The sequence below is a fragment of the Urocampus carinirostris genome, chromosome 8, assembly GCF_059441175.1.
Source record: "Urocampus carinirostris isolate Australia breed hairy pipefish chromosome 8, RoL_Ucar_1.0, whole genome shotgun sequence".
Taxonomy (NCBI): Eukaryota; Metazoa; Chordata; class Actinopteri; order Syngnathiformes; family Syngnathidae; genus Urocampus; species Urocampus carinirostris.
The window spans coordinates 33,582,676-33,605,227 of record NC_142356.1 but is presented as its reverse complement, the minus strand read 5'-3'; the positions used below and the strand labels follow the sequence as shown (position 1 = coordinate 33,605,227).

The 22,552-nt window shown below is 39.0% G+C and overlaps 1 protein-coding gene and 1 long non-coding RNA gene across 2 annotated transcripts in view; one reads left to right on the top strand and one right to left on the bottom strand.

The window, feature by feature from the left end:
* The window catches only part of gnav1 (guanine nucleotide binding protein (G protein) alpha v1), a 51,860-nt gene extending 32,011 nt beyond the window's left edge, over positions 1 to 19,849 (bottom strand). The window contains exons 1-4 of the mRNA XM_088342471.1: positions 19,177 to 19,849; positions 11,941 to 12,032; positions 3,383 to 3,475; positions 2,861 to 3,021 (exon numbers count right to left, since the gene is read on the bottom strand). Of these exons, the coding sequence (XP_088198597.1) occupies positions 2,861 to 3,021; positions 3,383 to 3,475; positions 11,941 to 12,032; positions 19,177 to 19,306 (476 nt within the window). The 5' untranslated portion in view covers positions 19,307 to 19,849. The remainder of the gene's footprint in view (positions 1 to 2,860; positions 3,022 to 3,382; positions 3,476 to 11,940; positions 12,033 to 19,176) is intronic.
* LOC148361712 (uncharacterized) lies at positions 19,005 to 21,692 on the top strand. Its single transcript, XR_015851148.1, has 3 exons — positions 19,005 to 19,066; positions 20,348 to 20,418; positions 21,588 to 21,692. It is a non-coding gene; the product is annotated as an uncharacterized LOC148361712 (long non-coding RNA).
* Positions 21,693 to 22,552: the final 860 nt, after the last annotated feature.

Sequence of the window (22,552 nt, the reverse complement as noted above, 5' to 3'; positions counted from 1 at the left end):
TTGAAAAACAGCATGTTATTTGTAGGCAGCTTGACACCACTTCAGATAAGAAGCGACACTAGAGATCATTATGACCACATAGGGCAGTTTGGGAGCACATTCTACGAAAGATTCATACAATCATACACAAATTATTTAAATATGCCGTTTAAAAGCTGCATTTTTGTAAATCTGTTTTTCAATGACGCACATCCTTACGAATACCCTCAAGCCTACTAAGCTGAGTGAATGCGCAAAAAGATATATTTGACAATTATCCCTGCCTTGGCGGCTGACGGAAGTCATCAAAGACCTGATTAAACTGTTGCTATTTACATGACGTACACCAATTCTCCTTGCCGCGGGGACACGGCCAGTCACTCACAGACTTCTCAATGACGTGGATCAAAACTTCACTAGCATATTAATTTACATATGAGCGTTTTATTTATTTATTTTCTACCTCTTAGAGCAGGGTTGTCCAAACTTTTCATAAAGCGGGACAGATTTGGTGAGCTGAAAATGTTCGAGGGCCGACTATTCAGGCTGGCATTCTCTTTAATGAATTCACCCTCCGTGAAAGATTTGTAGTACTTGGCGATCAGCGTTGCGACCTCGTAGCCCGCCTTTGTAACATTTTTATTTGACTCGCAGGGTCTTGTGAAAAAGTGCTGCTGTTCTGGTAAAACAGCTTTCATTTGCGTCACCATTTTACAGCGTTCGTTTCCAGTTAGCTTTATGTAGTCAGTATGTTTCGTCCGACAGTACCTCTTGATATTATATTCTTTGAAAACAACCACAGTCTCTTGGCAAATTAGACAGAAGGAGTTGTTTTCGGATTTCAGTAAAAAAACAACAACTCAATTTTCCACTTCTCCTGGAAGCGGTGGCCCTTATAGTCAACATTCCTTTTTTTAATTTACAGTCGCCATGTCGGAAATGGGGTGGGCTAAAATTCTCACAGAAAGCCAAGGGCAAGGTGGACAAAGGGCTACATCCATCATCTAGTGAAATGGTGATATTTTGGGGGGGTAAAAATGTATTTTATACTGCGGTCAACATAACTGGCGGGCCACACATTAATGTTATAACAGAGGCCGCAGGCCAGTAAAAATTTAATCACAGGCTGTAACTGGCCCCCGGGTCGGACTTCTGACATGCCTGTCTTAGACTGTTTAACATCAAACAAAAGCTGCAGTCCATGCTACTAAGAAGTGGTGCCTGTAGACCTTAGCCTGATCACAATCAATTGGGAGATGATGTGGTCCCCTTGTTCAAATGTATTTGCGACAACCTTATACTCGTACACGGAACTCGCCGAGGTGCATCTGAGCTCGTTGTGTTCAAGTATAGACATGTCCTTAGAGTGACATCTGGGCATGTTAAATTGAACGGATTTGTTAGGAATACCTGGCGGGAAAAAATATGACGGTAATAGAAGTGACAGAATGGCAAAAAAGAGCATATGGCGATATGTTTAAGAGAACATAATATCTTGAGTTTATTATGATACATTTGTGCATTTAAGATCAATGTGCAGCACGAACATTTGCGCACTGCGGCCATGATGTGATAAGGCGAATAACTGCCATAGCAATGTGAGTCGCTAACGGAGCAAAAGATTGGGGCAGCAATTAGATACAGTGCCTAGCGAAAGTATTGGGCAAATGATTCTGAACTGAATGAATAAAAAGGCATTACAGGAGGTAATTTAGTTATTATGAACAAAAATAAGATAAAAGGTGCCGTGGGAAGTAATGCAGTCATTCTGAACAAAATGAAGAGAAAGGCGCTGTAAGAAGCAATTTGGTCATCCTGAAAGATATGAGTTAACGTATGGCCGCAAATATTCAAAACGTTTGTCACTATAATGCTAAGTTTAAGGTGAGAAAAAGTTTTTAAAAAAAATGGTATATTTATTTTAATCCCTTTGTTTTCTCATTTCTCTAGCATATCTGGTACCATGACTAAAAATAGTCTGATAATAAGATAAAACCTAATACAATTTCACTGTCTGTGTCACTGGTTCCCTTGTGGAGAAAATCCAGCGCTCTCTCCACCAGATCTGGTTTCATTTGTCTTTGCATGGAATTTTATGCAATTGTCAACAACCATTCCTGTCCCTAGCAGACTGGTGGTAAGGGCTCAGTGGCTTAACGGTGTGGTATACAATAGCTAAAACGATTTTCAAAAAAAGTCTATTTTTTTCTTCATTACTTTCCGTTATTTACATTCTACTTTAACTTTAGGAAGCAATACTTGTAATAAGATGTATTTAGTTAACCCAGGTCTTACTTTACACCTACTTGTGTTACCCCTGGTGGCGCTCAGCAGGGGCTTGTCGGTGTAGATAACTGTAGAGCCGCAAACCTCTCTCTGGGTGCAGAATTCAAGCAGACGGCTCCCCCAGCTCTGACACACTTGTGCATTACACATCAGCTTCTTGACAGTTACCTTTCCTTTTAAGTTCTCATCAAGCCACAACCCTGGAGAATGTGAACTATAGGCAAAGCTTGTATTTTCAAATAAAAAGTGCTTTCTAAGTAGGAGTAGGTGTGAATTTGAAGCGATGCAATGAGCCAGCAATATTGCAGTAAAGATGCAAAGTGAAAAAAGATCAAACTTATTTGGTAATTACTGTCCTCTTTGGTCTGAAAGGAACCAATAATATTGGATACATTGTACCATTTCAGACATTTTTGGGATCTGTTTGTCCTACTGGGGGTGATTTTTGTTTTTGTTTATCATTCCCCTGTACGTTTAATACCCAGTGGCAGCCAGCATATGGCTGCGTAGCGGCTGTAAAGACCAACTAATTAGACCCCTGCATCTTTTCCATGTGGCGTTTGTGTGTGTGTTTGCATGCAAGGAGAGCACTTACTACAGGGCAGAGTCATTGAGCTCATACTCGTATCCCCGAACCACGGCCGCTCTCACACCCTGGTCAGCCCATAAACAGGCTAACGCGTGGCTCAGGAAAGGAAAAAAGACTTGATCTTCGTCAAAAGAGCGACCGCATGACAGCACGGAGTGGGCGTGTATCTGCAAGGAAAGTAAGACACAAATTAGGATGAATAAACACACATTGTGGATGTTCCCTGGATATTATTATTAATTTAAATGTGACAGGTGAATATATATATACGCACGTTCACACACGAGAGGTAATTACTAGAGGAAATTCTGAGCATTGTGTTTTCCCAATAGGATGTGATTAGTGAGTGGAAAGCGTGTGAGCAGCTCTATTATCCAAAAATGAGGGGTTAAAAACTGATTACATTTCATAATTACAACATTTGTTGTAAGCGATGCATTAAAGTGGAGAGGATGGAACTGTGGCGAAATGCTGCTCCCTAGTGCTGATCAGATATTTGTACAAGGACTGGGTAGAAGTGTTGTCTACCTTGTTCCTGCTGTTGGCCAAGTTGATGCGGAGGATGCCCATACCATGTAGTACAAACTTCATGGAGGTCAGGAGGTTATCTAAGACAGCAGGCTGGCATTTTAAAACACAAATATTCCAAATGAATTAGTCAAATAACTCACACTCAAAATCCTGCAAGAATTCAAATCAGATGACAGGGAAGTAGTTATGATTACATTCCATGTAATAATTCGTCTACTTTCGCACCAGTGTCACAAGTAATGCGTTGAGGCACTTTGTTTGGTACTTTGTTGCAATTTTGGGGCATTAATAGTCAATTACAAAGTACACTTATTAAAAGGACCAGAGATTTGAAAATGAAAATTACCCCAAAGTGTGTTTTAAAGGATATTGTCTTGTGTCAAGGTGGTGCAAATCTCTAAAATATGATGCAAAAACTAGCGTCTTAGGCACACCTAAAACCCTCAAATTGACAAGAAATTTGAAATGGTGCAAATATTGGAAATGCATACAACAATTTCATGTGTGCATTACACTACACAAGGCTTTTTGATATACTACCGTATTGAGAAATGACTGACCAATCAATAATCAGTGCTGACCCAAATCAAAGTGTGGGATTCAAACCCAGGTCTGAACAGTTATGGCACCAACACTTTACCACTGGACCACAGGTGACATACTGTATAAGATATATAACATACAAAAGATTTCTTAGAGTTTATCTCAATATCACTTTTTACTAAAGTACTAGAAACACTGATTTGCATAGTGCATTGTGATTAGTTTCTCAACTTCTTCACCTGTGCGCCACTAATGTTGCGAAAGATAGAAATAAAACAAAGTCTTTCAGTCGGTTTCTGGCACCAGAAGTAACAATAGTGTGATAATTAGATAAGCTCTAATGCCTTTGCGTATGTCAACCATACCAGTGGTAGTCTATTGAATCCACTAGTGAACAATATTTTGCTGTTTAGGTCAGTGATGCTGATCAAATGATCAATTATTATACTTATAAAAGCTCAAAAGAGCCCAATGGTTACATGATAGCTGTTACTGTAGTCTCAATTTCATGAGCCCTATAGTCCGGTGTGCCTGACGTATGAAAAATAAATGAAAAAAAATGACTATTTTTATTGTTGGTGCACCTGACAATCTGGTGCGCCTTGCCCCATCGGCAAAATATGTTGCTCATATTAAGTGTATTAAAAAAGGAACGTCACCATCCTACCCACTCGGACGATGTCTCAATCGGATTTAGGTTCTCTAGAGGTCAGGGAGTCTAAGGGTTTTGCAAAGCTGTTCCCAGAAGTGCACACTCTAGGACAGAGATTTCAGAAATCTTTCTAGCGTTCTGCAAGAGTCATCCATCCAGCTTGGGGTTCACTGCCCCCTAGCGCCCTGATCACTTATGGCACCACTTTTGCTTTCACTTTTCACATCCTTTCCTACTTCTCTTTCAGTCCTTGGCATTTGTCTAATTTCTCGTTTTTTCTATCATTACTGATTGGTATATCTATTATAACTACTGTTTTCTAAAGGATTTTTTACCACCGCTCGTGTCTAGGTGGGTTACAGCACCGTCTTTGGTGCGAAATTTTGCGAGTTTTGAGGTGTACCTTATTTATGGTAAAAAAAAAAAAAAGGTGCAACAGCAAAGGAGGGCCATTACAATAGGTCAGTAACGTTAGTCCCAGAAGACAAGGCGGTGAGTTTATAGTTTAGGTAAAACTCAAACCCAAAATCCCTTTCTTTTATTAAATTTCCTTGGTTACAAAAAGCAGATCCGCTCTAAGGGGTGTAGAATCAAAGAACAGAAACATTGGCCAATAGTGACAAATATGTAAACAGTGCATAATAGTGAAAATAAAAAACACCAGTGAGGTCTAAAAGTAAAAATAACAAAGTAGCATCCCATGCAATCTCCTTTGCAGGTTTGTAATATTAAAAAGAGAATAATGGTACAAGGGCAGCTATATATAAACACATCAGAAGTTTTTTTTTAAAAGATATTTATTAAAATAAGAAATATGCTTTTCCAACACTAACATCTGCGGGGTAATCAGGGTTCCTAAAGCTAAAAGCAAGTTGAATTCAATGCTTTTTTTTTTTAATCAAATTTAAGACCAAGTCGACAAAAAAAAAAAAACAGACAGTTGAAACAAATAAAGCAAAAATCACCACACGATTCAAAGCAGTTTTAAACAAATATTTACTTTAATTTGTTTTTTTAATCACTTGTTTGTCCATTTGAAAATTTTCCCTCTCAAAAACATAGCTCTCTCCAAATTTTTACACATGGAATACAATAAATAAAAAAGATGTTTGCAGTCAGAACTGGCAAATAACTACTAATTCCATAGAAATCTTCTGCTATATTAATGGACATTTTTATCATAAAAATGACTTAACTAAATCATTTCAGTTCAAACAAATATAAATCTTATGTGTACACATTTTTGATTTTTGAAAATTGGATTTAATACATTTGAATTCCAATCAAGGCCTTATTTTTAGAATAATGAACTGAATGCTTTTTAAAGACTAAGAATCCGCGGGAACCCTGGTAATGCATGTACTAAAAAAATGTTTTTTTTTAAATTACAATAATTCTTAAAATGAAAAGAGGTAGCAGACATAACTTGCAAAACAGCCCAAAGTGCTGCTTTACTGCTCAGAAACAAGGAATTTATTTGACTTCGGCGCAGACTCCTTCAGAAAAAAAATAAAAGCACGTGTGTGTTTGTTCGTGTTAAACAGACCACTCACCTGACCCGTCTGTCTCCTGCCTGTTAACAATGAGCTTCGCATTCCGTTACGATTCAATCACAGTCTGATGGTTGCTGCTATGTGTCCACATAGGGAATTGCTGCAGTCTCCTTAGAATTCGTGCCTTGTGCACTACCATTTAAGTGTACATATAAGTGTATTAGAGTATATCACCGCCCCTCAAAAAAAATAGTCGTTTGTGATACTTTCCATACATAAGGCACATCAGGCCATGAGGCGCATAGAATTAGAACTACAGTAAGAAGGGGCTAGGGTAGTACAATAAACAAAATAATCCTCTATCTGTACAACAATTAATCAGATGGAATACATCACTGATCACAATTGCATATCATTCAATCATATCACCTAGACCAGTGTCTCTCAACTGGTGGGTCGGGACCCAAAAGTAGGGCAAGGGCTTTAATGAAGGTGCAACACTACTTTGAGGATTTTCCATTTTTTGCAGGTGGCTCTGGTCCACATTACCCACGAAAACAGAGGGATCGCTGTAATCTGAATCCTTTGTCCTTTTCAGGAGAGTAGAAATTAAAAACAATAGGCAACTGAACCCCACATTGCGTGCGTGTTTGCATCCGACAGTGCAAAGGGAAGAGCAGCAGTGTCAGCAGCCGTAAAACAACTCTCAGTAATCTCGGAATCCACCCCGGGACACTAAAGCATTGTTTTTATCCAGCTCGCCGTAAGGCTCAGCGTCTTTAGTATACAAAATAAACAGTGGCTTTGTGTCGTAACATGAGTGACATACTCAACAAAGAATGTAGCATGATAATGTATTAACCTCACACTGCTCTGCCAGCAATGCATTAACACAACTGTGTTTGAGTGGATTTTTATTTTAATTGCTTAGCCGCTTAGAATATTATTCAACGAATAAAATATGTTCCCCAATTGAAACATCAACGCACAAGAGTTTAATTCAAATGTTAGCATGTGCATCATTTTCCTTGTTTACACAAACATGCATGTGCTGGTGTAGTCCGTCAGCTTGTGGACGGTAGAAATATTGCCTCTCATTGCACTTGCTCCGCTGTTCCTGATTTAAAGGGACATTATGTTTTTTTGAGCACCTACTATTGGTAAAAGAAAAAAAAACCTGTTGATTAAAATAAGAATATTCTGCCAATTCAGTGAAAAAAAATATTAATTTCTACTTCTTTTTTAATTCTTAGAAATTATTTTGTCAATTCACACAAAAACGGCTACAAATTGAATACAATTTATTATTATCATATTTTTAATTTACCTTTTTTTTCTCCAATAAAATGATAAAAGCAATCTTTAAAAGAGGCAAATTTGTTATCAGCAATCTGCTATATGATGCATGCAAAAAAACAGGTTAGAAATATAATAAATCAAGGAAGAATTATTTAGTTTGAATGCTATTTTTTTCTACGGTAAATAAAAAAATATACGGTAAAGTTTGATTACACATGTTGAGCTAAGCAAATCCCAGATACTGTCATCTTTTTATTGGGGTTAATACGGACCGGAACCCCTCTGGATATGTAAAAATCCACAAAGTAGCCCCCTCCATTTATGACATGTGCTCTGCTGGTAGCATTAAAAGAAAAAAAATCTGGTGTGAATCATGTACTTTGCAGACTGACAATATAAATTTGTGATTTTTAATCCCTCTTTTGCATTTATCAAGACATTTTTAGATCTTGAGTAAATGGTGAATGCGTTTGTTTTTGAGGCTAGTCTCTTCCCATACAGGTGTTGGGTAACATTTACCTACTGGTAAGGGCTACCTTAATTTTTGCACGACCCAGAACAGATTTCCATAATTTATATTTAATCCTTGCACTAATAGATATTTCATAGTGCCTTGTATGGGTGTAGCTGTCCTCCTGGGCGCCATCCGTAGATGCTAATGATGTTCATAGGACAATGGCGTACAAACTAATGCCCCCTGCAGTTGATCCCAAGGGAAGAACAAATACAATAGCAAAGCCACCAGAGAACAATGTTATCATTATTTTTTGGGGGGAAAGATGGCAACAATACCAAGCATTTACAAGCACTCCATCTAAAATTCAAACACTTTTCCACACTTGAAAACACCACATTAAAATTCAAGTATTTTCAAGGATTTCAGGCACTCGTACTAACCCTGGATAATGGATCACAGCCAAAACCATGAGTATCATTTTCGGCAGGCCATAACGGCACGCCTACCGACAAAAGTGTGCTCTACCAGTCCTTTCTCATAGTAACGTGCCATTGGAGATAATGGATCTCGGCCGCACAAGGGCAGTTCACTTTTTGGTGGACAGAACAGCAGAAGAGAGCATGTCGAGTCTGGTTGAAATGACTAAAGCCACTGTAGTTTTGGATTCAATTGAAGATGTATTTAATTGAGTATTGAAGAAAATATTAGGCCTTGAAGTTGTTTTATTCGGCTGTTTTTTTTTTATTTGATAAATTTGACTGTAGCTGTTCTTTTATCACTTGCTTTCTAGTCTTTATTTCTTTTTCTTGCTCTCCCTTGTTTTCTCTATTACTATCTCTCTGTTTAATCTTTTTCTTTATCTGTCTCTCTTCCTTTTCCTGTCTCTTTTCTCTCTTTCTTTTTCTCTGTCCCTTTTGTTCTTTCTTTTTCCTCTTTTCCTTATTTTCTCCATTTCTCTTCTCTCTTGCTGCCCCTCTCTTTCTACCTTCCTTTCTCTCTTTTTCCCTCTCCATTTCTTTTTCTCACTCCATCTCTTTCTTTCTTTCTTTTTCATCTACTACTCTGGAAGCCGTGAGTTACTTTTTTAGTACCATGTGGCACTGAGCTAAAATTAATTTGACACCACAGCACTACACAATACAGCGACATCAATCGGGCAAATATTACAGTGTCTCATTAAGTTATCAGTGCCCGAATGTGACTCATGGGCACATATGTGAGATTATTGACAAATTGGAGGGAGCTAGCATCTCGGGTGTGTCCAACTGACTGGGGTTCAACTTCTGTGATGCCAGCGAATCAGCAAATAACATGTACACCAAACAGCAAGCGTATTGGGCTGTGTTAGAAATCACGAGAGACAAAAGAGAAAATGGAAGTTTCTAAAGAGTGACCTTCACCTAACAGCACCAACAATAAACAGGTTTTTGTTGCATTAGGGCAAGCTTTGACATGTTGACTGAATCAGGGTTTCTCAAGCTTTTTTGAGCTAAGGCACACCTTTTTCATTCAAAAATCTGGTGGCACACAGCCTGTTGAAAAATGTTCAAATATTAATCGCCTGCGCCATTTAATAAAAAAAAAGCATAAATCATCATGTAGCCTTGATTACTGCATTTATTCCAGTGCATATGTCATGCATGCCTAATTTTTGATGGGGCTTTAAAGAATTTTGTAAATAATTAAATACCATACGTCACAGCAGGTACTAGGAACGATCATCTGACAAAGTCTGCTGTTGATGCATTTTATTATTGAATATGATTTGATTATATACACACACCTCGCCTCTGTGTATGAGCCATTATAGACAGTCCACGCGAGTGATTTGGATATTGTTACTAAAATAGGCAGTAGGTGTCTTGTGGGTCGAGAGATGTGGTTGCATTTAATGTTTTGTTATTTTGGTAGGCAGTATCTTCGAATGATAAATAATTGCACAAATAACATATATACATATATACAAATACATTCAAGTGTGTTGTTTGTACGTGTATAAGCTATAATAATGATAATGAGGCAGACAAGCATAACGTATGCTTAAGTAGTCCTTAGTGAAGTACCGTGAGTGCGACATGCCATCACACACAAAACACTGCCGCTGGGGCATACCGTTGCACAAGTGGGGGGCCTTACACGCTCTCTAACATGTGTCACCTCGAACAAGTCGAGTCACATTTATTTGTATAACCCTTAAACACAAAATGTTGTAAAGGACTGCACAGGTTACAATTACACCATCCCCTGATCTTCAACAAACATGCGGGCAAGGAAAAAAAACTCAGCCATTGTTTATAATGCGCACCCAAATTTTGAGTTATTTTTTAAATTAAACTTTTTGCTCCTGACAGTATGGTCATACTTTTTATTTCTATCTTCATATCACATGCAGAATATGAAAAAAAATAATAATAATAATACAATGTCTCATGAAAGGGTGAATTGATTTATCTAAGTAACTACATGAACAATGGCTGGACACATACAGTATGCACTAATCCTTTTTTCCACTTGATAAAGGACAGGAAATAAAACGGTGTTTTTTTAAGTTAAGTAAATAGCGGCGCTTTGTAAAAAGCCTGTTGGACATTTGATGACATCTGGGGGAAAGAAGTGAGCTGCCAATTGTGGCTGTATTGCAAAAGCAATAACATCTATCCTATAATGGTCCGCCAATCGTCACATTGATAAAATAAAAGCCCAAGTCACTTTTTGGCCAAAATGAAATGTTGACTACATCAGCTTCTCATAAAAAAGTTGCAGTCTGTACAAAAGCCCAAGTCGGTCAACAAACATATTGTTATTAGTGTGATGATATGCAAGACATCCAAGTTGGTTTTGGAAAAATAATAATAATCAGATGCAGATAAAACATGAGAAAAACAAATCTGATTTGGGTAGGATTTGCTTACATTAAGCATAGTCTTTGGCACTGAGGAAAGACACAAAGAAATGTAGACGGGAAATGACTAGTGGGAAAGAAGGATTACATACTGCAAGGGTTGGGCAAAGGGCAGCCAAAGATAAGAGATGCTAGAAAATAAAATGCATTTGTTCCCAGGATTCAGTCCCGCCGCCTAATCCCAGAGCAGAAATAGTAAAACTTTCCAGATGAAAATAGTAAAAAAAAAACGGCTTGGGAAGCAGTGATAACAGGAGAACTAATGGTTTCATCTTTTTCTAAATGTCTCAGATTGCCCAACTTATATTCTCCATTGTCATGACTGTTTAAAGGGACAGTGTGTATAATTTAGAGCATCCTAGTGGTAAACAAACATTTTGAAAAAAACTATTGTTTTAAATAATAAGTAAAAACACATGAACTATCGTGTAAACGTGCATTTTTATATAACCTTGGGTCAAGAAACTAGTATTTATTTGAAACAACATTGGCCTCCCATAAAGGTAGCATTCGAGGTTGTCCGTCATCTTGCTGCCCTTCGTTCACTTTAAAAAGGCTAGTCAGAGGCATGGGAAGAAAATGGTGCGGTTTGATCAATTTAATTCTGTTTAGTTTATACTCCTCCAAGAGTTTTGTAGCACTCTTTTTCGGTTGCACCACACTAGGGGTCTCCCAACGTGCTGCCCACAGGCCCAAGGGTGCCCCCTAAGGACAGCTCAGGTGCCTACCAACCTGTTCTAAAACTAGATTACCAGTGCTGAGTCGGCATTTTTTTTTAGTGTTTGATTTAGTCTATTTCATCCTACTTCCAATGAATAACCTGGTAATAACATAATGACGACATAGTAATGACATAATCGAACTGGATGCCCTTTGCACCATTTGGTAAATAAACATAGCTCTCAGCTTGAAAAAGGTTGAAGACCCCTGCAGAACACGGTAACCCAACTGAGTTCAAAGAGCCCTTATGCTTTATTTTATTTTCTTTTATCAGACCTGTTTGGGGCGGAACAAACCCCATAAAGATGAAAAAGGAAGAGCTTATTCTAACGCGTCTAAGACATAAACCTAAGTAATACATCTAGTGTTCAAACACACACTGTCTTTTTACAATATTGTTTGAACGAGGTTTAAAAAGGACACACAAAGGGAATAATACAAATGTCTTTTTTTGTTTGATTTGTGTGTGTTAGAATATGTGTTGCTTACCTTGAAGCTGTTGAGTTCTTGCTTGGTGAATCCATTGCTATGGATGATCTTCATTTGTTTGACTAAAGTGCTTTTACCACTTTCCGCTGCACCTGTAGAGTACCACAAGTCACGAGTACAAATTACTTGTGTTCTGGTCAAAACAGCCCAAAAAAAAAAATCATTGGCTGCTCGATGCCCAGTCTGGTGGATGTTGCTGATTTGTGATATTACAACAAAGCTAACAATATCATCAAGGACTACTCACAGGTGCCAACACAGCTTTGACCTGTTGCTCTTTGCTAAGCGCTACAGGTCGCTTAAAATAAGGACTACCAGTATCATAGACAGTTTTTTGCCCAGGGCCATCACCACCCTAAACAAAAACATACAACAATCCCTTGCTGTATTGCGGTATACTTTACGCATGTTGCAATGTGTTCTGTATTCTGATTGGCTAAACAGTCGCCCCGCTCCTTTTATGCCTGTGTTTTCATGTGCGTCAATAGCATTGCGTACGTAAAACAACTTGACCAACTTACATTAGGTACGCGCAAATTTATTTTCAATTTCCAGTTTCTCCAAAAGCCATCATGTCAATAAAACACTGGACCAACAAAAGCACCAAAGGCAGAGGAAGATGCTCTTTATCGTCCACGAAACTTGGACTTCTCTGCATGCTAAAGGAAGATAAAAGCATTTTAACGCTTTATTTTTGTTTCCCAAAAAGGTCTACATGTAGGCAATAAAATATAATCCAGAGTAAAAAAAGGGGATTCAAGGTAAGGCCTTTGGGATAGACTGATAACGATAATTTCTGCGATACAATTTTTGCCACGCTGGATAAGAATTGATTTATTTGAACTGTAATTACACCACCAGAACAACAGAGAAAATGGGGGTGTTAATGCAATGAAAACGCAACTTCCGGACAAATATTCAAGAGAGGAAGAAGTTGAAAGGTAACAGCCAATCATTTCGCAGGGATGGCGATACCACGCCCACACAGAGAGAAAGGGAAGCAACGGGCCATCGGGTGTTGAGCCAAAACAGCAAAAAAAAAAAAGCTCATTACAGATTTTCACAACAACATGCCATTATTTTTTTTTAACATTCTAAGGCGCTTTAAGACTTATTGCAAATAAAAGATAATAGATGTTTGTCGTTTGATATTTATGGTAATTTAACTTTGGGGGATTGAAAGTCTGCCTCAGGTTATGTGCAAAGTTCTGCGTTTTTATGACCTAATTTTGTTAACTTTTAATCTGGTCAAATGTTCCTCATATTTGTGAAATGCTGTGTTGTCGTTTATCACTTCTAACCTCGGTTCTGACGTTGAAGTTTGGTTAAAGCAGCATCTGGTTTTGTCAACTTTCACTCGGGCAAAAATTGAGACTGAAAATGTGAATGAAAAACAAGGTGCGAAAATTATAGATATCTACTGATAAAAAATCTTATATCCTGATAACGATTTTTGTAATATCAGCAGGGCCTTATTGAAGGGATTGGGCGGGATAAGGCGGCCGGCTGGATGGGATGGGACGGGACGGGTGGCGCGGCGGGGGTCACTCCCGGGTCGCGCGACAGAGCGAGTTCGGCGGACGCGGCGTCACACGGCGCGACGCGAGAAAAGGCGGCGGGCGTGATCGGGCTACCCCCGTAACTGGGGGGAGCCCGCTCGTCCGACGACCCCAGTAGCATGGCGCGACGACAGACGGCTGTCCGCGCGCGGGGAGCGAAAGGCGGCGGACGTGCGCGGGACCCCCGTAACTGGGGAATCCCCCTCGGCCGACGACCCTAGCACGGCGCGCCGTTCTCGTTTCCCGGCGCGCGGTTTAGGTGCGGCTTCCGCTTCACTGCCCCCCCTCTAACCCCACAGGTTCCCCCAACTACCCCTTTCCCCCGTGGCCGCCCGTCCGTTGGCCGGAGCCATCGAGGGCCGTGTAGCGCGCGACCCGCTCGGCTTGTCGCGGTGTCGTGCGTATCGCGCCCGAAAGTACCCGCGCCGCGGGTTAGGGGCTCGCTCGCGGGAGCGACTGAACGGCACCCACGGTGCGGCGCAAGTATAAACCCTGTCATGAATTTGTCTCCGATTGTCCCGGGCGGACGTAAAATCGCCCAGCTGTACGACTCTTAGCGGTGGATCACTCAGCTCGTGCATCAATGAAGAACGCAGCTAGCTGCGAGAACTAATGTGATTTGAAGTTGCAATTGGCTGGCAACCAATTCAGGGTGTCCCCTGCCCACTGCCCGGAGATGGCTGGGATGGGCTCCATCCCCCCCGCGACCCTAAAAAGGATGAGCGGTGCAGATAATGAGATGAGGTTTTTTTTTTTTTGTTGTTTTTTTTTTTTTTTTTTGAAGGGGCGTCGGTACTTCGCAGATTTTCACTTTTAGCGGGTGGTTTTGGTCCCCATTAACCGGGTCTAAAAAAATAATAATTTAAAAAAAAAAACTTTATTTTTTTATTTTATTTTTTTCCCCCTTTGAAGGGTCGTCGCTACTTTGCAGATTTTCACTTTTTGCTGGTGGTTTTGTTCCCCATTAGCTGGGTCTAAAAAATAATAATAAAATAATAATAATATATATATTTTTTTGGAAGGTGCGCCGCTACTTCGCGGATTTTCACCTATCGCGGGTGGTTTTGGTCCCCATTAACCGCGATAACCGAGGTCTCACTGCAGTACTTACGATTTAGGTCAGCCTCCATGCATTACCATGTAAATATTTTCTAGTATCTGGTTTCTCTTTCAGTCTTTGTTACGAGTTTATATTGTTTATCCTCCACAGTCATGTCTAATCTTGTGTTCACAACATTGTTATCAATGACAGAGACTATTCTATTCTTGGAAACTCATAGTTGATATTTCTACAAGCCCAGTATCACAAATGTGACAAGTTCACTCTATGATTTTATTAATTTCAAATTTTCCTCTTTTTTTCAAACGAGACAAAAAAGCAAGACAAAAGCATCAGAGTTGCACGGCAATCTGCATAAATTCAATGCAAAAACAAACTGTACAATAAAGGTTCATAAGCATGTTTGCCTTGCAATTCAAAGGTTCTTGGTTCAATTCCAACTACGGGCCTCCATGTGTGGAATTTGCAGGTTCTCTTTGGGTTTTTTTTTCTCTCAGTTTCCTCCATTCTAAAAACCTAATTACAGATTGAGTCCTGAGTCAAAACGGTCCCTTAGTTATGTGTGTGTATGGATTGTCTGTCTAGCTGTCCCTTGGAACTGGCTGGTTTTCCCTTCCCCACGTGACCCTCGGGAGATCAAGCAGTTGGGAAATAAATTAATGAACGAATGATGAATATTTCACACGATATATTGCATCAGTCGTGTTTTCTACAGACCTTCAAAATTGGTATGTTTGCTATCAGTGCATAGTCGGATTGTTATCAGATTTCCGCTTTTTGGACCAAAAAGAATGTATATAACCATTGGAAAACACATCTTGTGAAATTTCAGATGGATCAGACGTATTGAAGAGGCGTCACTTTACCCTGGAAATATAAGCAATCAGAGCTATGCTTTAAAAGTTTTTTTTAAGTCCAATTGGAATTTGAGTTCAAAAGATTCTCATATTAAAACAAAAAGAAACAACATGCGTGTCACAATTGTGTGGTAAACTAGATTTTAGTTACATATTTTGTTTATCAATAATGTTGCTCCAATTCAGTTATTTGGCCCAAGCCAAGTATTCAAGTGAAAAATATGCATGACAACGCAATGAGAAAAGCAACAGTTCTGGCTCATCGGCCTTTGTGGAGATAATTGGCCCTCTCCCAAAACAAGAACACCTCTTCCACCACTAGGCTCTCTGCCTCCTCGACAGTTTTCTTTACTTGATTGCGAAAAGGGAAAGAACAGTCTTAGAAATTTCCTCAAGGAGGGCAGCTGCTTTTCCATCATTGGCCGGGGATTTGGGGGGGGTTTTAAATGGTCCTACATCGCTTTCCTCCTTGTATTCGCAGTTGTCATACTTTTTTTAATAGTCTACTGCAATTGAGCCAATCAATCAGCTTTTATTTGGATTGTTGCAGACATTTTATCTGATCCAACTGTCTTTGAGACTTTCGACATGTTTTTATTCTTAACTAACTAGGAGTGGATGAGTGAGTCAGTGCAAAGAGATAGAGGCTTGTGTGCGTGTCTGCATCCATGGTGATAAGGGGAAAATGCCAGTAGGTTGTTTTCTTTGATGACATACACGGGCCTTTTGAACAGTAAATGGTTCTTGATCAAACATGGATTGTCTTTGTAACGAGACAGATTTTTACTGGTTATATTAAACCTTTTTGTTCAGTTGCAGACAAATGGCAAGGAATAACATATGCGAGGCTGCTTTTCAGCTCATGTTAAATGCACTATTGCCGTCATTATATTGTATTTGGCTAAGAATTTAGTTCAGATTAGTAAGGTTTTTTTTTTCCAAAAATTCTTGAGCAAGTCTTGGATTTAAAATGGCTTGCGCTTTTTAATGATGAAACATAAATTTGTCAAACAAATGTGGCTATTGAAGTCTACTAAAATGTTGTGATTTTGGGGAAGTGTTTGTGCCCAACGCTGAATCCCTAATGCCCCCAATAAGCAGGTCGGCACCTTGCATGGCTGGATGGCCGCTATTGGTGTGTGAGTGTGTGTGTGTATGGGTAAGTGTGAAGCACATTTAAAGCGCTTTGGGAAGTCTTCATTGACCTGAGAAGCGCTATATAAATGCAGACCATTTACCATTTACCAATTGCATTGCATTTTTACAAGCATGTCTTTTTCAATGAAGTATTTGTACAATGCTTGGGGCATTGGTCTCAAAGTGATATCTCATTGTGATAAAACCAAATGAAGGGGGTATTCATTTGCGATCTTAAAAAAAAAAAAAAAAAATGGTATTTAGTAGACGCACCCAGACCCTTGTGATTTTTTTTGCCACAATAAATAATAAAAACGTTTGATAAAAGTTGGTAATCTAAATTGATTACTAGTTACCACTTGACCACCGGAGAAAATAAGGCCGCTACTGCAATGAAAACGCATGTTCCAGAATTACATTCAGGAAAGGAAGAAGGTGACGAGGACTAAATGTAATTAAATGGTGTGTAAAAATTATTCAACTAACCTTTCATGTAAAATAACTCTGAATCAATTAACAATTAAGTTTTCAACTAGCAATAATCATGCCTCGGATTGACCAATTGAATCAAAGATTATAGATGCATTGAAAAAAAATTGTGATCACATATGAATAATGCATACCTGTCAACCTCCACGGCTCAATGCCCTTACAGAATGTTGTATTTGACTTTGACCTGACTTGACATGTGTTTTGTTATATTATATATTGTTAATTAACATTTTGTTATAAGATACTGAGTTGCTCGACATGAATGAGGTTTATTATAAAAAAGGTTCAAAAATTAAGTAGCTTGGACGTTCACCATAGAAGGAAAAATACATGCAAATATAATTAAGTAGAATAATAAATGTTCTTATACAAATTATTAATTCATTTTCTGCATTAAGTTATTGTTGGATAACCACAAACCTGTTTTTTTTTTCATTTTCTCCTTTTATACTTCCATTTTTTTCTTAACTTCGTTATACAACATAATAATTCGTAATATGATGCATCAAAGTAAGCGAGCCGTTTGAGAGCCGGTTGAGTTGAGCCGAAACATTTCGATTCATGTAACCTCAGCCGACAAAGGAATATAAAATATGTAAATGTTTAAACAGTCTTGGCTTCAAGTGTTGCGAGGCGGAGGATCCGAACGATGGACAGTCTGCATCGCTGTGCTCGACGGCAGGCTCGAAGGCCACCTGGAGGGAAGGGATAGTCGACCCCACCTCCTCGAGTGTCCTCACAAATTAAATTTGAAATTCTGGGTTCCAGTCAGGCTCGGTCCCTCAATCAAGTTAATTGGAATGTCTTAGGCTGGTTTTGGCTTTAAAACCTGCGGGCCCAGATGGAGTGGAGATGGATTTTATACAGGCCAGATCTTGCCTCTAATTTGGGGGTATCGTAGTAGACGTGCATTGTGGGAAATTTAGTTTTTAGTCAAAGCAGTCCTTCGTTCCATTTATTTGTACACTCAGACATTTCAAGCTCTCCCGGGCCACACTTAGCCTGCAGGTCACAAGTTTGACACACGTGCCCTATTTTACATACCTGTCAACCTGTACGTTTTTGCCGTACAAAGTACATTTATTATACATTTTAAGACGTGTACGACATACAAGAAAATCTGTAAGGAAAAACGCAAATTTGTCAATTATGGGTACCATCCGGTATACACCGACTATCACTGATCGGCAAATCAATCAAGTCAAACGGGTTCGCCGCGGTATGTTTTTCTTCGTTGCAAACAAAGCGAGCGTTTGATGCTACTGTACGCATGCGTCTGCCACTGTAGTGCCTAATTTCGACTCCCCTGCAAAATCATCCCCCCCTCGCGTGAACGCGCAATCTGCTGCGCTTACGACAATAGCAATCGTATTCTATATTATTAGCTTATTAGAACAATAAAGCTATTGTCGGAAGCACAGCAGAATAGACGTTCACGCAAGGGGGGGAGGATTTTGTAGGTGAGTCGAAATTAGGCACTACACATCAATGGTTGATATTGTAGTTTGGTTTACAAAATAGAAATGCCAACTAATTTTTTCCTCAAAAAATATCTTTATTTACAAATTTAAATTTAAAGTGTTATTAATGGATATTTTAGTCACGCTGATTACAATTGTTCTTGATTTTTTTTATTAAGATGATATAACAAAACACATGTACAATATAACATGTTAAACTAAATAAACACGTTTGAAAAAAAAATATGGTGTAAGATTTTTTTGTATTTTCTAAGGGAAAATACGAGTTTGTAAGAGCATGTAGCCGTGAAGGTTGACAGGTATGATTTTATCATATGAGAGAAGGTATTTGACGTTAGTTCTTTTTCGCAAAGGTTGTGTTTGTTGGTAAGAAGTGAAACTTTATCTTGACGTAAAATATGTCCTTTTTTGACAAACTTTGGGAAACATTTAATAGCAGAGCAGGCATTACAGTTTTTTTTCATCAATGCGTTTAATTGGCCAATTAAGAGCAGCTGATTAACACGTATGAGGTCTACTCAACGACAAGCGGTTGAAAAGGTAGGAAAGTGTTGATTACAACGAACATATTATTATTTTTATACAAACCTTAACGAATATTTGAGCTTCTAAAATGTATAGGGAGAAGTTGAAGAATTTGCGTATCTCACCTAGTAAGAGAATTTTCACCACGTTCATTTCCTTTTTGGCAACCTCGTACAGATCTCGGTCTATTTTTGCACTGAGTATCTTCGCCTTCTTCTCCTCCTCTGTGACTTCGGTTCCGAGACAGAGTCCCATCCCGAGCACACATGTCTGTCTTCCTCCCAAAACTGGCTTCAGAGGACGTCCTCAATGAGTTGTAACCCCAACCGAGCGAGTTTGTGGGATTCGCGCCGCATGCTTACAGCTCCCAAGTTGCGTTATATGCGCAAAGTCGTCAACCCTCAGAAAGAAAATGAAGCCAAAGTCGTCGCACGCATCGCTAGCTTCTGTTCGCCTATTCCTAGAAAAGTTCCAAATAGTTGCGCCCGTTCATAGCAAACAAGCCACTGCTGATGTGTCGTTCGTGAACGTTACGGCCTGTGTTCTCTAAGGATTCACCTCATTTTTAAACTTTCTTTTTCCCATTTGTCTTTCTCTATATTTTCGCTTTCATCCTCTTATTTTTCTGTCCCTTTCGTTGTCTTTTTATTTCCCTAGTACTTTTCTTTCTTTCATCCCTTGTCTCTCTTTAGTTCAGTCTCCCTCTATCTCTCTCGATCACTATTTTTCTTCTTTTTCTTTTGTCTTCTTATTCTCTTTTTTTCAGACACACTCTTTCTCTTATTCATTCTCTTTTTCTGTGTCTCTCCCTCTCTCTATCACATTCTGTCTTTCATTTTCTTTGTCTCTTTCTCTGTTTCCCCTCTTTCTCGCTCACTCTTAATTTCGCTCTCTTTCTCTTTTCCTTTCTCTTGATGTCCTTTTCCGCCGTTCTCTTTCCACGCCTCTCTCTTTCTCTCTCGAAGGCGCTCATTAGTGGTCAATACGAGTGGCATCATCTGTCTTTTGCATAGTATGAACAACTTGACATTTTAAATAAGGTAAAAGTTCACAGTATATTGAAACAATCAATGCTATTATAGCATAGTAGCAAAATGTTTTCAAAATTAATTAATTCGGTGCATAATCTTGCATACCTATTGGTAATATACCATTAAAAATACAAAACAATCTGAAGAGCCGTTTGGGAGCTGAAAGAGTCGGCTCTTGAAAGGGAGAGCCGAACCCAAAGAGCCTGTTCTCCCAAGAAAAGCCGGAATTCTCATCCCTAAAGCACGGTTCCTCCTCCCACTCCAGATGGGAATGCACTGGAGTTCGTGGGAAGTGACGTCACCGTTCCAGCACCGAGATACGGACGGCACCTTCAAGTATGGGACAGATTTCAAAGCATACTTCCTTTTTAGAACTTTGCAAGATTTTATGCTGAAGTTTCAAATTACTTTCATGAGCAAAGTGTGGCCCAAGGGCTGAATTGGGCCCACCTTAAGGGGATAGCGTGTACCCTATTTTCCACACTATAAATGGGATGCACCCACCCCAAAAAAGTATTTTGTGATATTTCTCATACATATTTATATATAGAACATATGGAACTAAAACTACAGTAACAGTGTTGCATAACTAATAAATACATTTATATGAAATTATTCTATTTAATAGATCAGAATGAATAAAATAAAATAAATTTAATACATTCTTCATTCTCACTCCAAAGTATACTTTTCTTGTGTTATTGATCTTTTTAGGGATCCTTGGACCTTAAGTTTCGAATATTATCACTCTATTGCTCTACTTATGTGTTGCTCCAATGTTTTTTTTAAAGTTCATTATCATTAAAGGAAGGGTACGTCGTTTGAGGTGTTCTTAAAAAAGTATTAAGTTAAAAAGTTTCTCTTTTCAGTATGTGTTAACAATGCCCAACTCAGTTCAAAGAGCCCTTATGCTTCATTTTCTTTTATTAGACCTGTTTGGGGCAGAACAAACCCCATAAAGATGAAAAAGGAAGAGCTTATCCTAACGCGTCTAAGACATAAACCTAAGTAAACATCAGCTTGTTTAAAATCTGCCCCTGATTTAATTAACACTTCATTATGTTCATTTGTTTATTCATAACATGCCTGCAGGGATGGTGGTGCTCTGTAGAACGTTTTCACTCGAAAGTTCTTCTTTCACACGACATTCAAACCCACATCCATTTTGGCCCCTTTTGGCACATCCACCCAGGTTGGCTCCTTCCAACTTGACCCTCATAAAACTAACACGTTGGTGTGATGTACATCACTCCAGCTCGTCGGCTCTACTCAGTCACGTTGAGCAAAGGGAAGAAAGAACGTTGTAGTTCAACCATGCACTTTGTTGATCTAGAATCTGAAAGCTTGAAAAAGCTTTCTGATGTCGGGTTGCCATTTTTACCCGGCCAGATAATCCTTTTCTTGTGACAGAACTCTTCATTATCTACAGTGCCTAGCATTAGAATGAATGATCGAATGCCAACCTAAATGACTAAAAATGACAAAGTGCACATGTGTGTCATTAGGTCTCCGTTTGAATGCACCAGAACAGACGGCGTTATGAAGACCAAAGATAAACACCATGCAGGTTTGGGATTAAGTTGTGAAAAGGTTTAGAGCAGGAGTTGGAGACAAGAATCTTTTACAACATTTACACACCTCCCAAATCAGTGTGCGAGCAATAATATCAACATGAGGAAGGCATAAAACCACGACAAACATACCAAGACCTGGCCGTCACTCTGAACATTTGGCCCAAACAAGGAAAGAACTAATAGGAGAAGCAACCAAAAGGTCTTTGATCACATTGGATGACCTGCATACATACACAGCTGCGGTGGGACAATCTGTTTATAAGACAACTACTTGTACTTCTCTGAATAAATATACTCTTTATTTTTTTTTCGAGAGTGGTTAGAAGAAATACTTTTATGAAAGAATACCACAAAAAGATCCATTTGGCCTTTGCAAGATGCCACATGGGAGATACAAATAACGTGTAAAAACACCATTGCCACTGTCAAACAAGGTGGTGGCAGCATCATTCTCTTGGGTTGGTTTTCTCGAGCAGGAAGATTGTTGGCAATGATGGGAGGATGAATGGAGCCAAATACAAACCTGGCAGAAAATCTGTTGATGTCTGCAAGAGACTTGAGAATGGGGCGCAGGTTCACCTTTCAACAGGACACTGGCCCTGAACATACAGTGACTTGCAAAACTATTTGGCCCCCTTGAACTTTGTGACCTTTTGCCACATTTCAGACTTCAAACATCAAGATATAAAACTGTAATTTATTGTGAAGCATCAACAATAACTGGGACACAATCATGAAGTGGAACACACTTTATTGGATATTTTAAACTTATTTAACAAATAAAAAACGAAAACGCGGGTGTGCAAAATTATTCAGCCCCTTTACTTTCAGTGCAGCAAACTCTGTCCAGAAGTTCCATGGGGATCTCTGATTGATTCAATGTTGATTTAAATGAC